Source organism: Nycticebus coucang, chromosome 6 (assembly GCF_027406575.1).
Source record: "Nycticebus coucang isolate mNycCou1 chromosome 6, mNycCou1.pri, whole genome shotgun sequence".
Classification (NCBI taxonomy): Eukaryota; Metazoa; Chordata; class Mammalia; order Primates; family Lorisidae; genus Nycticebus; species Nycticebus coucang.
The window spans coordinates 36,305,427-36,323,818 of NC_069785.1; the positions used below are offsets into that span (position 1 = coordinate 36,305,427).

An 18,392-nucleotide genomic window follows, 5' to 3' on the forward strand; every position below is an offset into this window, starting at 1 on the left:
GGGAGAGGACACCTCCCTGGTGATTCTTACGTTCATCCAAGTTTAGGAACTCCTGGACTTAAGGGTTCTTGCAGGTCTTTCCCAACCCTGATTTCCTGCAATTTTAGGTAGGAAATGAGCTGAGCATTGAGCAGATAAATTCAGCTATTGAGTAAAGAAAGAGGGTAAGAACATTCTGAGAAGTCACATTGCAAAGGTATGAACTTGGGAGCTTCAATACACATTTCAGAGGAATCACACAGTGTGATTCCTGGGATCAGCTTAACTCTCAGGCTCTATTCTCTTCTCTGAGTGCTGGGTCCACTAGTCTCTCCTGTTCTTGCATATTGCTATAATATAAATTTGCAGCACTTAATTTAAATACATACAGCCATGCCTCACTTAACAGGGAAGACACATTCTGAGAAATACATTGTTAGGCAATTTTGTCATTGTGTGAACATCGTCATGGAGTGTGCTCATGCAAACCTGGATGGTCCAGTCTGCTACACGCCTAGAATGAGGGTGTAGCCTATTGCTCTTGGGCTATAAACCTGCACAGCATGTTACTATATTGAATACTGTAGGCAATTGTAACACAGTGGTAGGTATTTGTGTATCTAAATATATCTAAACATAGGAAAGGCACAGTAAAAATCTGATACGCAAGGTAAGAATGGTGCACCTATAAGGGTACCTGCCGTGAATGGAGCTTGTAGGACTGAAAGTTGCCCTGGGTCTATGGCCATACCACCCTGAGCGCGCCCGATCTCATCTGAAAGTTGCTCTGGGTGAGTTGGTGAGTGAGTGGTGAGTGAACGTGAAGGCCTAGGACAGCGCTGTCCCCTACTGTAGACTATAAACACTTAGACTACACGAAACTTATAAAAACAAAGTTATTGCATTATGATGTTACAATAGCTATGGCATCACTAGGTAATAGGAATTTTTCAGTTCCACTATAATCTGCGGGATCACCATTGTACAAGTGACCTTTGACTGCAGTGCCACGCAGTGCGGGAGTGTACGTTAAAAAAATTTATCATGAGGTTGATTTAAACGCATAGTATAAAAGTGTCTGTGATGTCACAAATGCTGTAGAAGCTGTGAAACTCTGTTCTGGGAGAAATTGATCCACTGATCACATACTGCACTCTTCGTTATGCTTTCTCCAACTTCTACGAGAGCTGTCTTTCCTCCCAAGGGGGTTTATTGTGTCTGCATTTCAGCATTTAGTGATTGGTTTTTCATTCATTTGGTTATGGACATTTTCTCTTTGAAATAAAGAATAGGTCTCTAGAAGATGAGTGGCAGGCCTCTCACTGCTGGTTTTCCCTGCAGCACCTGTGTCTCCTTATATAGAGTAGGTGCTCAGTTAATATTGGTTGAACAAATAAATAATCACTGTTTTCTTTTGTCATGTTCAAACTGATTACAAGATTGGCTGACTGCTGCTGATAGATGAAAAGTTGTATTGATTTGGTTAATGGTGGTAAAATTCCCTAAATATATCCCACATGGGCCACTTTTGCCCAAGTATCTCAAATGTGAATAGCTTTGTTAGGTTAGATATGTTCAGAACAAGAAAGATTAGCTAATTAGCTAAAACAATCACCATCTCTGTTCTTGACTGTATAACTTTCATTTTGTTAAAAAAAAGGGGGGGGGCAAGAGCTGCCCCCAGATGGCACACTTCCTTTCCTGCACTACAGCCGAGGGAGGAAGGTTTGGGAAGAATCGCTAGCTATGTGGGTGAGAAGGTGACTGAGCCTGTGCATCGGTAGCTGGGCTCTTGGAGGAAGATGGGTGTTTCCGGACGTGCATCAGTCAATTGCGGGGGGACTGGAAAAACATACTGCCAATTCAAAAACATTTAAAAATGGTCTGAGAAATCCTGTGAGTTTTGAAGGTGTGTGAAGGTCATTGTGACAGATGTTTTCCAAAAGCTCAACAGAAAATGGCAATGAAAAAGTAGAACCACCACTGCATATATTAAGCACATAGGTAGCTGTAGATGGATGTCCTTTAGCTGCAGTTTTTTGAAATATTCCTTTGTTACCTCAGAGGTGTGCCATGCAACATTATGGAAGAAAGAACGAAGACTGTGCAAGAAAACAGATGAACAGAAGCAAATGATGAAAATGAATATTTTACTTGGTTTTATTAACTTTATAATAAATGATGTAGAAAATAAATGTGACTATTTAAAAAAAAGAAAGAAAGAAAAACTAGAAAAAAACAAGGAAGTGAAGATCCTTTGGATTCGCAGCTGTGCCAAGCCTCAGACCTCTTTAGGGTTCCGATCAGAACCTTAGAGAGCATCTGTTCACACTCTATTTCTCTAGCTTGGCAGAGCACAATGGAAACCAAAGTCAATCTCCTTCATTCAGCTAGAATATTTCTAAATTACTTATCTGTGGGACTCCTGACAGCTCCCGCCTTAGGCACAGATGCAGTAAGGGGCTGCCTGAGCAGTATGATTTCAGGGGCGCCAGGGAGGCTCCCTGCTCCAGACAGTCTCCCCTGTTTTTTTACCTTATTGTTCTAGTCACACATGCAAACAGGATCCTGATCAGTTCTAGTTTTTGGTAAGACTCGGTAGGTGGTACAGGTTTCAAAACCAAAAAAGGGGGAGTTGGCATCTACAAGCACATGCACGTCTTTATTATCCAGTCCTGATAGTGACAGGACATTTCAATTAAATTTGCAAATTTATGACACAGGGCTGACTGCAGTTTCCAAGCTGTCTCCCAGAGGCCTCTCCCTGGAGGAGGAAATGAATAGAATGCTGTTACCTTTCACTCTGCACCTAAATCGCAGGGTTGGCTCCGGTGTTATGTCTACCAAGTGCAGAGTGATTGGCTTTAACTGATGGTGCATTCCAGGGTAAGTCCAGGGCCCCCACCACTACCACCCACTTCCACTCTCCTGCGGCCTGGGGGAGAAGCTCTGCAGACGGAAGTGGCCTTTGTTCTGCAATTAATCACTTGAAGTCAAAGTGTATTTGGGTACTACAAGTGATAGCCCACAGAAACTATTAAGTGGCTGATTTGTGTAGCTGGTGAAATTTCCTCTCTAAGAGGACTTCTTGTAAATAGAAAAACATCTTATTTGGGAATAGGGTAGGGAAAATTGTCCAGTTTAGGAAGTTGAAGTGATAGAATAATTTATCACAGAATAACTTTTAAAGGTGAGATTCTGATGTGTAAGTTGTTGAGCCTTAGACCTGTATTCCTTTCCTGCTGGTCTGTCTGGCTGTGGCTGCTGTGAGGTGGACCCAGGGTTGAGTCAGACTCTGAAGAGAGAATGAGCATAGGAGAGTGTGTGTCTGTGAAGGTCTGTGGCCCTGCCTGGAATAACCAGGTTACGCTGGGTTACCTATTATTGCATATTGTCTGTGGCTCTTTTCTCTGAGTGTTATTTTCTTACCCTTTGGAAATATTCCACATAGACTAGTCAATGATGTTTTCATCAGCTGCCATGGTGAGGAAGAAATTTCCCTTTACATTGATGAGTTAATGACTTTGGTCTTTCTGATGTTTATTTTATTTATTTATTTATTTTACCAATAGTGGAGAGTGACTTTGCTTATGTCATTGACTTTTATAACTGTTAACTATGTGTGATAGTTATGTCAAGAATTCAGACATACCTAGGGAGGGAATCTTGACAAGAAGGTCAGGATTGCACTTATTTAGAACTAGAGCAAGACATTAGTCCCTCTTTCCACTGCTTATGGAGAAATAGTTTGACTCAGTGAATTGGGTTCAGTACTTTGTGGAGACTTAAGGACCCAAAGAAACTCCACAGAGCAGACAAGGCCTCCTTCTGACGTTCAGGTGATCAGGCAATGACAAGAGAGATGGCTGAATGGAGTCGTGTCCTCATGAAAGCAAGCATTAAAAACAGCCCTTGGGATTTAACACCAATTGTGTTTTAGGTAATCCTAAGGGGAAATATATCACAATGTTGCCTCTGATCCTTTATACCCAAAGTGCCATAAATCTTGTGATGCTGGGTTTTCTGAGGCAAGAAGACCACTACTGTACCTTCCCAAGATTTGTGTGCTATTCCTTGTGGCCCAGCCTCATCTTACTTAGTTCAAGGCTGCAAAGAGATCAAGGCAAAAGTGTGAATAGCAAGTTTGTGTTTCATCTTTGTAGCTTCTTCTATCTTTTCTCTGCTTTTTTTCTCCTACAAGGACATTTTAGAAAAATCCTATCATTTAGTTTATAGGAGAACATGCCCTAATAATGACTGGTAAAGCCTACCCACATTGGGTTGTCAAAATGGCAAGTCATTTATTTTGTAGGTGTGATCTGCAGTAGATGGCAATAGCTTTTTCAACCCACAATTCAAAGGACCCTCGGCCGGAATTAACTGTGCCAGTGACAAAGGCATGTTTTTCTTGTGTTCCTTTGTTTATCATGTTCCTCTGTGTATTTCAGAACAGTCATCCAAATGAAGAGTTCCTGCATTTGTTAGAGGGAGTCAGATCGTATGTCTTTACATTTTAGGATAAGTCTAGTGGTGCAGTGGCTTGGACCTTCAGTTTCTGTCATGCTGCTTTGTAGGGAACTTGGGTATTCCCTGTGACATGCTGTACACACAGAACAGACCTCGTCCATCATCCATTTTCTAGACCATTGTTACCTTCCTTCTTTAGTGATGAGTGACATTAAAGTTTTCTTTTGAAGAGATTCCCATTATAATTGGTCAGATTTCATGTTTTTCCCAGCATGCATTTCATACACCAATTTTCTCAAAGTCTCTTTTTTTCTTTGCCTTCATCTGCCTGTTTCCAAAGCCATAAACTTTGAATATCTTATATGAAAAGATATGCATGATCAGAGCCGTGCAGTTATTGGATTTCTTTTTTAATTTCAGGTTAATGCGAGGGTATAAACAACTAGGCTACAATGTTAGTATTTGTTAGGTAATTGTGTCCTGCATCCGAGAGCTGTGCCATATACCCTTACTTTATGCCCATTCAGTGGGAGCACACCAATCTCTTCCCTTCCCTTCTCCTTTCCCCCCTCCCTCATTCCCCCTCACCCCTCCCTCATTTCCCTCCTTCAGTTATTGTTTGTGGGTATATTATACTGGATGGCTGATAGGACTGCTTCTTTGAAACTACTAGCACTATAGGTTGAAACTTTACTTCCGTTTTCCTAAAGTCACTTCCTGGACTCTGTTGTCTACAATAGAAAAAAAAACGGTAATTTATTAACAAGTATGCCCTGCTGATATTACCAGATTGTATTTTCCCAACTTGCTAAAATGAACTGATCGTTATCATTTAGGAGCATTTCTGACCGTATCACCAACATCTCAAAGAGAATACTATTTTTCAAAGAGCCATTTACCTATTTTTAAACAGTTTAAAAATTAATCCCACTGTTTAGAGTATAGATCTCGATGTGAGCCATGATTTGAGACTAGTTTGTCAGCCTACTTGACATTTCTTTGTTAAAAATATAACCTGTCATCATACTTAAGAGTTATTCAAAAGTTAATAGGTGGACATATCAAACACATATGCAGAATGGGAAAGAAAGGAAGGGGGAAAGAACAAATCACACACCCCCAATAAATTACTTACAGTCACAGAATTAAATTCTGGGGAGCCTTAAGCAGGATATAATAAGATAGATCTATTTAATTTTCATTCTGAGGGTATTAAAGGCCAATGATGCAAACAGAAATTGGAAAATAGAATAGAGCGGAAATTAGGAAGAGCAAGCAAAATGCCAGGAAAGACCGTACAGAAGGTGAATCATAATGGAATGTGAGGTAATTCTTGCTTTTATGAGAGGAAAGTGAATAGGTACCCCAATTATTTCCAACATGTTGCCTCATCTCAATCTGTCCCCACTGTGCCTGTCTGTATTTGCCAGACACTAATGATCTCACAGGCTTAGAACATATCTGGAAAGTAACAAGCAGAGGAGAAAGGTAGAGCTAGTCATGTTTTAATTTTTGTAGATTTGATGTTTTATCTGCTCTCTGTGGCTATGACAGACGAATCACCCTATTAAGAGGACTTATTTTCTTAAATAAGTTGCCCATCGCTAAGGTATCCCTGAATAGTGCCTTAGGAAAAAGCCTTCTTTTGGCACTCTCCTGAGGAGGAAGGCTGGTTTTTTCTTTCCCCCAGGACCTTCCATAGGTTCTGTTAAATTCAGCGCACAGAAGTTATCCAACTCAAAAAAAAAAAAAAAAGCAGAGCTCTTTTGTTCAAATGAATATATATATGAAATACCAGTATCTAAAACCAAGTAAAGCATTTCCCCGTAGAAGCAGGACTTGCAGAGGCTGACATGTAGATTGTCCTCTAATTCAGTCCCTCTCTATGAAGCACAGTAAAGATCTTTGACAGTTTGAAAGCCCTGCTCTAAACTCTTAGTTTTCTCAGTAGTGACAAAAAGGACAGAACAGCCTGAACACCACCCGCCCCACTTTCTCAACATCTCGCTTACCACATTTGGCCAGTGTGCTCAATCCCTTTACTCAAAAATGAAAGGACTCCCTGTTGTTATAAACTTAGTGATGACTTCAGTATTTTCTGCCTTGTACACCGTGAACCAATAAAATACTGAATGTCAAGTGAATTACCTTGCCCTTCTTCAGTCCAGTAGATGGCTGGATTCTGAACTGGTTTGACTTATCTGCAGACATATAAATAAATACAGTCCGTGGGAGTGTACCACCAGAGTGTGCCCATGCATAGGCTGGCCCCCAAAATGAGGCTGTGAGAGTGGGAAGCCTAAGCCTTTACTGGAAAGGCATGCTGCTCTTTGAACGCAGCTCACCTCGCTGCTGTGACCCCTGCACGCTGATCAGTTGAAGAAAAATCGTGATTTTGTGCATTATCCAGCTCTTTTCATTGTTAGTGTGTTCTCCCAGCTTTCTCCATTCTAAATGGAAGCAGAACTCTCTTCCTCATGGTTCTGATATGAAACCAAAATTACAAACCACTTCTACAGAGCAGCGACTTTCAACCAGTGTGGGGTGGCAGTGAGAGGATCTTAGGTGTGGCACGAAAAATTTTAAAGGTCATGAATTAAATTATTTTCAAAAGAAGTTCGAAGCACAGTAAGTACATTCTTTTTTTAACTCTTTTTTAAGTGTGCCATGGAAATTTAACTATCAGCTCAAGTGTAATATGAGATTTTAAGAAAAGGTTGAAAAACAGTGCTGTGGAGTAAAGACGAGGCAGGAACATCAGAAGACGGGTCTCCCTGCCCCCTCTCATGCTGGGTCTTTCCTCAGGAGATGGTGGAAGCGCTGGCTGTTTACTGGGGCTCCCAATAACTCCTTAGGGAGTGTGCACAGTCTCACGAGAAGCGGGGAAAGATAAGGTTTTCAAAAATTTCACTGAGGCATTTATGAATCGGGAATAAGTATTTTCTTTCAACATATTTGTATGTTTTTTTCCCCTACTTCTGGTCTCTCTTATAGAAGTTGCCATATGCACTTAAAATCAAGTCAAGGTACTTGCCTCTGAGAAATCAAAAGCAACTATGTGTGATATTCCAGAATAAATATTTAAATAAAAAAATAAATATAGAGCCAACATCTAGGATAGAAACAAAACAAGTCCATAAACAATTAAGCCAAAGAGGAAGCTGAGCACATACGTGGCCAGAAACTGTCTAACCTGTAGGTTTCCTTTGACAATGCTAAAAAGTTCTTGCCTCCTAAGTGCAAGGAGCAAATACCAGACTCGGGACAAAGTTATACAACACCTCTGCTGCTCACTCTTCTTGGGGCAAAGTAATGCAGATACTTTTAGGAATCCTGGAATAGATACATATATTGTAATACATATTACATATGTATTATATATCATAATATTATACACATAATATATTATAATATATAATACATATAGGGCGGCGCCTGTGGCTCAGTGAGTATGGCCCAGCCCCATATACTGAGGGTGGCCAGTTCAAACCCAGCCCTGGCCAAACTGCAACAAAAAAATAGCCGGGCATTGTGGCGGGCACCTATAGTCCCAGCTGCTCAGGAGGCTGAAGCAAGAGAATTGCCTAAGCCTAAGAGATGGAGGTTACTGTAAGCTGTGACGCCACAGCACCCGAGGGTGACAAAGTGAGACTCTGTCTCTTTAAAAAATACATATATATAAAAAATACATATATATTATAATAGATATATAATACATATAGCTTATATAATATTTTATATAATATATAGCACAATTGGGTGGCCTTAAGTACCCTTTCTTAAGACTCAAGTAAGTTTCTCTATAACTGGAATGAGGTTTTTCTTTTCTTTTTTTTTTTTTTTTTTTTGGCCAAGGCTGGGTTTGAACCCGCCACCTCCCGCATATGGGACTGGCGCCCTACTCCTTGAGCCACAGGCGCCGCCCAGAATGAGGTTTTTCTAATGTTTTATGTTTTTCCCCCCAAACGAATCATTTTACAACTCTGGGTATTTAGCAAACAGTAAAATTATCCATGCAAGTCATCTGTCACTTAGCTAAGTCATCTGTCACTTAGCTATTTGCTAAGAACCGACATGCATGGCCTAGTGCTAGACAGAGGAACAAGAGGGATCCCAAACTTGCACGCGACCTGGTCTTTTTCCTCGAGTGGATCCAGGGGTGTAAGGGAAATAAGACACCTACCCAGTTCTAAGATGAAAAGCTCTAAGTACCTTAAGAGGCACAAAGTGCCTTTTCACTTGAGAAAAAGAGTAATTACTTCTGGCTAAGAGAGATGAAGGAAGCTTTCATGACATTGACACTTAAGCTGGGAATAGAAGAATGGGAAGAATTTGAACACAGGGGAATGAGTAAGACAATCACTGAGGCCACAGCAAAAGCAAGATGCTATGTACAAAGAAGGGCGAGTTATATACAGAGTGAAGGCTGGGGAAGGCTACTTGGAGTAACCACGTGAAGTATTTTTCTCTCATTTTCACAGCAACTGTGTTACTTAGGTGTGGCATTATTCCCACTTTTAAGGAGGTGAGGAAATTGAGGCTCAGAGGGTTAAGTGACTTGTCAAAGGATACTCAGCTAATTTAATTGCCATACCATCAATGCCACAACAGATTTAGCTGGGTCTGACAAGGTAAGATAGGCAAGCAAGCTAAGTTTAGAATGTGAGAACTGAATTACCAGGATAAATAATTTGAATCACATATTCTAGTCTAGGAATTGGCAAACTACAGCCTATGAGCCAGATTTGCCTACTACCCGTGGTTGTCAATGAAGCTAATTAGAATATAGCATTGCCAGGTCATGCACATATTTTATCTTGTGGCTGCTGTCACATACAGAGGGAGAGTTGAGCAGTCACAACAGAGGCCATCTGGCCTACAAAGTCTAAAATATATACTATCTGACCCTTTATTAAAGAAAACATTTGCTAATCCCTGCTGTAGTTGATGAGAAGTCACTGGAATTGTTGGAGAAGGGAAGTGATACTCTTAGAGTCCTGCATTACTAGTGGAGACCACTTTGATCAGTAGACTACATTGGAGGGAACCATATAGTTTAGAAGATTATTTCATCTGTCTGCGCCCTCATCCCTTCACTTCTGGGCAGGTAACAAACACAGGTGAGATGTGCTAGGTGTGTGGGAACCCTGCCTGACAGACTCAGGGCTAGGGATGTGATCAGGAGTGACCAGAAGATAGCAAACTGAGACGCTCCCCCATTGCCACCACACAATAATGCCACGCACTATCGCCTTCTGACTTCATAAAAGAGGTCAAAAACTTGAACTTATGTGAAATCTCTGCACATATAAATGATAGCAACTAAATTCAAATTCACTTACATCTCCCATGTTTGATCAAAACTGAGTTTGAATGTGTTTAAACCCTCTAAGGTTGCTCAAACTGCAGCCCTCCAGTTTGCAGTCTTTTTCCCCGAATAATTGCCAAAACTCTGATTCTAGGTGAACTGAATGCAATCAACAATAGCATCTGCTGTGGCTTCTTAGGCAGGCACGTGACTCTGGCCACAGTTTTTGAAGGCCATTTTCAAAATACGGACAGACAGCTCAACCATCAATCTCTCATCAAAACAGTTTCTGAATCTGCCTCTACACTTCTTTCATACATGACAAAGCTAGATTGTCAGAATATGTAATCACTTGTTTCTTATCTTTCATAGGATATAAAAGCGATTGAAAAACAGCCTGACCCTCTAAACATAATGTGAACTCTCGTATTAAGGATATACAGAAATCTAGTAAAACTTAGCTGGCTTGTGTTTTGCAGGCTTAGCCTGCAGCCTTTGTGATGTTACACTCATATGAGATTTAAGAGGCTTTTATATTTTAGTGGATTGCCTATTCCCCCCATTACTACTGATGCCAGAATTTTTAACATTTAGAGACTTGTCATTTGTAATCATTTATTTGTTTATCCAGTGTTTATTGCCACTTATGACATGCCAGGTACCGTGCAAGATGCTGGGAAAAGAAAAACAGTAAAGTCCTATCCCTGCTTTTGAGAAGTTCCAGTCTAGTGGGAAAGGCGGGAACCTAAATGGATCACAAAATAGTAAGATAAATTAACCTTAGAAGTAGATTCAAGGAAAAGAAGAAGGGAAATAGCAATTCTATCCAGATAAACTGACCTTTCTTTATATGTAAACATGTTCCCTGGTAAAAAAGATTGAAAAAAATTCTAGTCTCTGTTTTGTTTTGTTTTGTTTTTCTTTTTGAGACACAGTCTCACTTTGTCACCCTTGGTAGAGTGCTATGGCATCACAGCTCACAGCAACCTCAAACTTGTGGGCTCAAGTGATTCTCTTGTCTTGGCCTCCTGAGTATCTGGGACTACTGAGGGAGGATACCCAGGAAAAGTAAAGTCTAAAAAAACAAAGGCTTCTGAGAGAAGCCCAAGGATACTCCCACAAGGTCCTCCCCATGGTGCAACTCAACCCTTAACAATTGGTAAAACTTAGCGTCCTGGGTCTTTGAAACTAACACTTGCTGCTTGCTTCTGCTTCTATAAACCCTGCATGTGATTTGACACCTCCAATGAGGAATAATATGGTAATCCCTTGTCAACTTGTGAGTCCAATAAAAGGACAGGGACAGAGCTGATCAGGGGGCTCATTACTGTAAGGCTGATGGCCTGCTGAGTTTTCCCACCCTACCAGCAAATAAAATTCCTTCCCCTATAATCTTTGGTGAGACTCTATTGTATTCAGTTCTCTGAATACTACGGGCACCCACCACACACCTGGCTGTTTTTAGACATGGGGTCTCGTGATCCTCTCTCCTCCTCCTGGCAGAGTGCTAGGTTTATAGGCGTTAGCCACTGCACCCAGCCCTAATTTCTAAATAAAACAACTTTAAATGTTCTGAAAAATGTCAGGCAGGAACAACTACATAATTGTAAAGCTCCATATTCCAAAACTGTGAATTTTAAGATGGCAACAGCAAAGCCTTACACCAAGGGACCTCATGCAACTGCACAGGCTCAGCATACTCCAGAAATTCTAGCAAGCTGTAGTATAGAAAAGTAAAGGATTTTTTCTCCAATAATTTTGTTCTGTCAGTCTCCATTTATTCTTTACTTATTCTTTACTGCACTTGTATGCCAGCTACTGTATCAAGGGCTGGGGATACAGCAGAAAGAACTATGCTCCCCTTCCACCCTCCTGGCACTCTAGCTGAGAGCTTTGCTATGATGTAGTCCAACTGACCACACTATGATCAAAGTATTGAAATACCCAGGTGAGTCTTTATATTTTTTAATTTGTTTTTTTTTTTTGTAGAGACAGAGTCTCACTTTACTGCCCTCAGAGTCTTTATATTTTTAAATATGTAGTATAAATTTAAAATGTAATTTTTAAATGTATACATATATAAAAATATAACCAAAACAAAACTTTAATAGAAAATCAAGGTTAATATGAAATGTTTACTTAGAAGTTCTATAATATTTGATGTTTACATTTTATTTGTTTAAAATAAGTTTCCAGGAAACTTAAGAAAAGAAATATGAGGAAGTAAATACAACCTTTGTTCTGAAGTTTAAATATCCTCTTATTTTATTTGGTTGAAAAATTTATGTCATACTTGCACCAAAGTTTACCTCCTGGGCATGACTTAGGGTCAGTGTTCAGATCAAGAGTTCTTTGGCTTACTAAATCCCAATGCAACTACAACTAGTATTGGTTCATTTGGTTTGTTTTCAGGACACATTTAAATGATACTACTGCAAGACAGCTTTGTGCTAATAGCTCTGTTTGGTTTGTAGTCAGGAACTAGAGTCATGCATTCTTAAGGAATTTGTTTATCTTGTCCATGAAAGGTTCAATAACGGTTACCTCTTATTAACCACTAGCTGTATGCCAGCCAGGATAGATGTTTTATATATGTTAACTTATTTAATCCTAATAATGATAATACAAGGTTGATATTAACCTCCATTTGGGGGGTACGGAAACTAAAATTTAGAAATGATTAACTTGCCCCACATCTTCTCATCACTAACAGAGTTAGAGTTAGAATCAAGTCCCTAAGCTCTGCCTTCTCCCATTGTTTTTTCAAAAGTGCCCCAGGAAAGGGAGACAGAATCATAGAATGAGAACACTTAAAAAGCAGAGTAGTCACTGAGATGGGAATGGTCTTCGGGTGTCTGAGGCATAGATGACGGCCTATATCCTGTAGAATAACCACTGACCAGCAGGAAAAGGTCTGCAGTGGGGACAGAACTGTAGGTGGCTCTCAGGCCTTCTGCCTCTGCATCCCTATCCCCAACTACCACCATCGCCCCAGATATCCCAAGGACTGTATCCCACAATGGCACATGGGAATTGGGAGGGCAACACTGGACAGAAGCGTGCAGAAAACCTACTCTGAAAGGAGAGACCAGAACACAAAGGTGAACAGGAATTACTAAAGATAAAAAAATGACCAAAAACCTTCAAGTTGGGAGGCTTTGAGAGAAACAGCAATTCCTGACCACTCCCTTGGAATTGGGATTGAAGGGTTCTCTCTTTGAAAAGAAATCTGGCTAAAGAGTAAACACCGCAAGCTGTGGCTTCACTTACAGCCATCACCGTGGTTGGCAAACTCTACATAATTTAGTCTCCAGTGGAGTCTGACCTGAGTCTGATCCTTTGGGCACCTTCTTCTCTTGGATGGGTAGAGTCACAGTTACTGGTGTTAAAGTACACGGGAAAGTCCAGTAGGCAGTGTGCTCTCTCGACTCAGACCTCTGTTGATACTGGGAAATACGCCCATCTTCAGAGCAGCTTCCCACACGTATTTCTTCTGTTTTTATTTGTTGTCCAACGTATAAGTCAGCATGTCCAATTCATTGTAGCTAACTTGTGCATGTGGACAGAAAGACTAGATCACCAAGTGCGTTTTAAGCAAATTATGTAAAATTAGCCGAGAGCTAAGCCACTCAAGCCACTTGTAAATGCTAACAAGAATACAGTTAATATTAAACAAAACATTTTTGAGAAGCAAGAGAAAAAAACATGTTTCTTTTTTTAAATATCTGTGAGTTGGTGGATCTTTAAATATTTAACATTTTGAAAAACTTTTGGAAGAAAATTTTAGAACAAATAGAAATACAAAGGATAGCATAACACATTCAAGTTCTCACCAGCTGGAATTATAATTAGTGACATTTGTCACATATTTTTTAAAGATTTTTAATTAAAAAGTTACAGCAAAATAGATAAAAATGAAATTGTATTTGACATATTACCCCTGTCCCATTTTCTTCTCCCATCTTTTTAACAATAACTTTTATCATGAAATTAGTAACTTTCTAATCTTTTTTAAATACTCTGTGTATTTACATACACATATATATTGATTTATGTTTACATATATGTGCACATATCTGTGAGCAATGTTGGTTTGTGGGTACAATTTAAGAACATATAAGCACGGTGCATACACAGTAACAATAGTATGTTACCTTTACTGGTGATTCCCATGTGCCTAGAAGGCACTATCTTCATTCAGTGAATCTATGTAGCAGCCACTACTATTATTGTTATCCCCTTTTTTTAGGAAATCGAGGCACACAGAGGTGCAGGGCCACACAGCTAATAAGCAGGAGGGCTGAGAATTAATTCTACAGATCAGCTTAGGGGCCTGAATTTTGGCCATCATGCTAGGTGTTTTCTTCACTCTATCTCCCTGCAGGATTCTTCATTCTCTCAGTATCAAGTTTCTGATAGCTGGGCTTGTTGACTTCTCAGATCTAATTCCTTAAATGAATATAATACATAAGCAACACTGAACTCAGATGTGTTGGTTAAGACCTGTAGAATGGAAATAATAAACATTTCTATTTCACAGAGTTGTTGTGAAAATTGAATGGTTTCATTCAAATGAATCCTTTAGCACAGTACCTGGCCCAGATGAAGAGCCTGATAAATGTTGTTATTTGCTATTATCATATGCCTATTACCCTATTGAACTGGATAATGAGGTTGTTTACAGTTTTTCACGATTGCTCATATCACCACAGTGAAAGCCCTATGTCTGGGTGTCTCCCTGAAAGAGCCCAAAGCCCTATTTCTTTGGGGTGTCTCCCTGTGAAAGGAACTGACAGCTCGTGGAGTGTGCATATTTTCAGTTTTACTTGATAGCACCACAGCCAGCTGTACCAACATACCCTCCCTATGGCACTGTGTGGCAGTTCCCATTTCCCACATCCTGACTAACAGTGGTTACTGCCTATTTTGCTGACCTGATGGGTAAGAGATACTAACAGGTTATTGAATTGCTGAATTTTATTGCAATGGAATTCACATACTGTAAATTCACATACACCCTTTTAAAGTGTACATTTTACTACTCTAGCACTCGTTGTTACAGTGGTTTTTAGCATATTCACGAGGATGTACAACCACACTCATGACAGAGGTTTTTAGTGTATTCACGAGGATGTACAACCATCACTGCTATCTAATTTTAGAAGAAATCCCGTGAACTGTCACTCCCCATTTTCCCCAACCCCTAGCTCGTGGCATTTCTAATACACCTCCTGTCTCTGTGAGTTTGCCTGCTCTGGACATTTCCTGTAAATGGAATCGTGTATGTTTTCATGACTGGCTTCCTTCCTGAGCACGTTTGTGAGCTTCATGCAGGTGATAGCATGGACAAGCACTTCATTCCCTGTGAAGGGCCAACAGTATTCCATTGTGTAGATATACAACATTTTATTTATCCATCCATCAGCTGATGAAAATTTGGGTTGTTTCTACTCTTGGATATTATGAATAATGCTGCTGTAAATATCCATATGAAAATTTCTAGGTGGACTTAGGTTTCTGGGGCATGTATTAACTCCATATTTAACATTTTTTGAAACTGCCAAACTCTTTTCCAGGGTGACTGTAGCATTTGACAGTCCCATCGACTACTTACGAGGGTTCCAAATTCTCTACATCCTCTTTTCCAGGGCTTGTTGTCTTTTTTTTTTTGATCCTAGCTACCCTAGTAGCTGTGAAGTGGTATCTCGCTGTGGTTTTGATTTGCATTTCCTGGTGGTTAATGATCGTGAGCATATTTTTATGCGCTTATTGAGTACTTTTATGTAATATTCGGAGAAACGTTCATTCAAATTTGTGACCCAGTGAGGGAGGGGAAGTGTAATTTGTCTTTTGAGTTGTAAGAGTTCTTCACGTATGCTAGATACAAGTCTCTTATAAGATATGTGATTTACAAATATTTTTCCCATCCTGTAAGTTGTCTTTTCACTTAATTGATGTAACTTGGTGAATGTTGATATTTTTAGTTTCATATGTTCTTCAAAATTGTCTCAGTATTATCTGCTGAGTGAATCACAAGCCAGCCAACATTGAATTAAACACCGCTGTGTGCACATAGCATTCTAGTCGTCAGAAACTACCGTGTTTTCACAAAAACACGGACTTCCCCAGGTCATGTAGGTAAACCCCTTGGCTAGTGAAGAAAATTTAGTTTTGATAAAGCAGAGAAGTCATCTTCATGCCTAATTAGAGTTTGAATTTAATAATGGGAAGCTTGGAAACAAACATTCCTGTATTTTCAAAGTGCTGATTGGTTAATTCAGAAACATTTGGATTTCTGTTGAACCTGACTTCTCCTTTTATCTTTTTCCTTCCATTTGTTCTCCTCTCTGTTCCCTGGTCCCTGTTTCTATTTCAGATTGAAAATGGCTCAGGAATCAGTCAGCAAGTTGACATCAGAGAAGAAAGTGGAGACCAAAAAAATCAATCCCACTGCTAGTCTGGTGAGACGCGTTTTTCAGCATAACCTATAGATTTTTCATTATAGGTGAGGTGTACCCAGGGGTGTGTCTAAATTGAAAGGATTAAACTCAGGGATGAAATATAGTATTCAGATTCTCAGTTCCCATCCCACAGTAGCACATGGCTAAAAAGAATACGTGGGGGTGAAGGGGCAAAACATAGTTTCCTATGTCTTTCCTGCAAGCTCAAGAAAGGTCCTTTCTGATCAACCAAATTCAGTCACTTGCCCTTCCATTTACACCACAGTCCCCCTTATCTCAAAGTGTTTTTTCCTGAAATGCTTAAGTATGTTCACTCTCATCGGTTCCTTTGCCCCATTAAAGAAAAGGGCAGGGATGATCCTGTGTTGCCAGTTGGGGAAACTGAGATGCAGAGAGATACAGCTTGCTCAGGCCACTTGGCAAGTGGATGACAAAGACCAGGACTCTCTCCCTGTTTGCAAACCAAGTTTCCTCCGTATTCCTAGATTTGAGAGAAAGTTGTTCTCCAAAGTCCAGTTTTCAGTAGAGATCACAGTGAACATTTACATAGATGTTACAGACAATAGTCAGAATAGCTAAATAATTAGGAACCTGGGATGTTGGGGATGAAACTGTGAGTTCAAATCCCAGCACTGCCACTTAATAGTTGTAAAACCTTAGTGGAGTTACTTTGTTTACTACTTGGAGTGAAAAGAAGAAAATAACCTTTGCTCGGGGTTATTTTAAAGAAACTGCAAAAAAAAAAAAAAAAAAAGTAAAGCACATAAGAAGAGCTCAATAAATGTTATCTATTTTTCTTGTTACTATGAATTCCAGCAGCTTTGGTTGACCTAGCAATGGGGCCATAGTGAGTGTAAAAGATAATATCATCCTTGTCACTGGAATTTTCAAACCCTACCATCTCTGGGCCCTATTGTCCCACAATGACTTACTTTATGCTTTTAGATTACTAGTACCTTTTCTTGGCTGCATTAAATCTTTTGAAGATCTAAGTGGGGGTCTAAGTTATAAAGCAAGCCTGTTTCTGTGGACTGATGATGGTGGGTCTCATAACACCCCCATTGGCAGCTAAATCAAGGTTCCTTGAGATTGATGAATGGGAAGTGGGGAAGTCAGGACCGTACAGCATGGTCAGGTAAAGCCGTAGTTAAGTTATGTAGCCCCAACCTAAATGAACACAGTGTGTGTGCACATTCTGTGGTGCATTCATTGTACTCATTCAGTATAATGAATTTTCAGTGACAATGGGCTCAACCCTGATTTTTATCTTCCTCCTTCATCAGTCTCTACCGCCTTCTCCAAGCCTTTGGTTTGGGTCTCTGTCCTAACTTTTACAACCAAATCTGTCCTCCCAAGGCAGAGAAAATGGGGTCAGCTCTGCGGACAAATGGGAGACAGTTTTCCGTGGCATCTTTTCTAGATTGACCTCCACTGTGAGCAAGCCCCCAGTTGTGATCCTCAACTTGTTAGGATATCATCATTATTATTATTTGACTCTCTTTGTGGGTAGGTGGGTTGAAGTTAGAGAAGAGTTTGAAAACTGATTCCTGATTCAATTTGACAAGCCAAGGATGGGGTCCAAACTGAGGTCAGGTGTCTAAGAAGCATCAACTTAGGTTCATATCTAGACCAATTTAGTAATTCACTTCAACATCATATGGCACAGATCACAAGCAGCCCTTCCCAAAGGGTCTCTCTCTGCATCTGCTCTTTCCAAAAGAGTATACTTTTCACTTTTCCTTTTTAGCCTCCTTTTTGTCTTCGCCTAAGAGCAGGCACACTCATCCTTACTGTACTTCAGATGTTTACTTCTCTAGCATTACAGACACAGCAAGGATACAGGTTTCTGTTCAGTATGCTCTAGTCTATTTTTACATCTTCCCAGAAGACTTCCATGCCCTTACCTGTTAGAAGGCTGCACATCAGGAGAAACCCCAGAAAGAATAGAGCAGAAGACCCATGGCAAAAAGAAGGTCCCACCATTCTGCAGAAAGCAAATCTGCTTATCTTCCATTGTACGTGACTTTGGTTCAGTCCTGCCAAGTTGATCATTTGCAAATATATTCAACTTAAGAGACAGTGAATGTCAAAAAAAGAGAGAGAGAGCGAATGTTTTTTCGTACCTAGACTCCCTACAAACTATTTCTTGAGCATTCCCTAATTCCATCAGTGGGCCA

General features: G+C 40.1%; 1 protein-coding gene across 2 annotated transcripts in view; it reads left to right on the top strand.

Annotated features, from left to right (window-relative positions):
• The window catches only part of FMN1 (formin 1), a 417,492-nt gene that overhangs the window by 395,595 nt on the left and 3,505 nt on the right, over positions 1-18,392 (top strand). For both annotated transcript variants that reach the window (XM_053594041.1, XM_053594043.1), the window contains one exon: positions 16,131-16,215. In XM_053594041.1, coding sequence (XP_053450016.1) covers positions 16,131-16,215 — 85 coding nt within the window. The remainder of the gene's footprint in view (positions 1-16,130; positions 16,216-18,392) is intronic.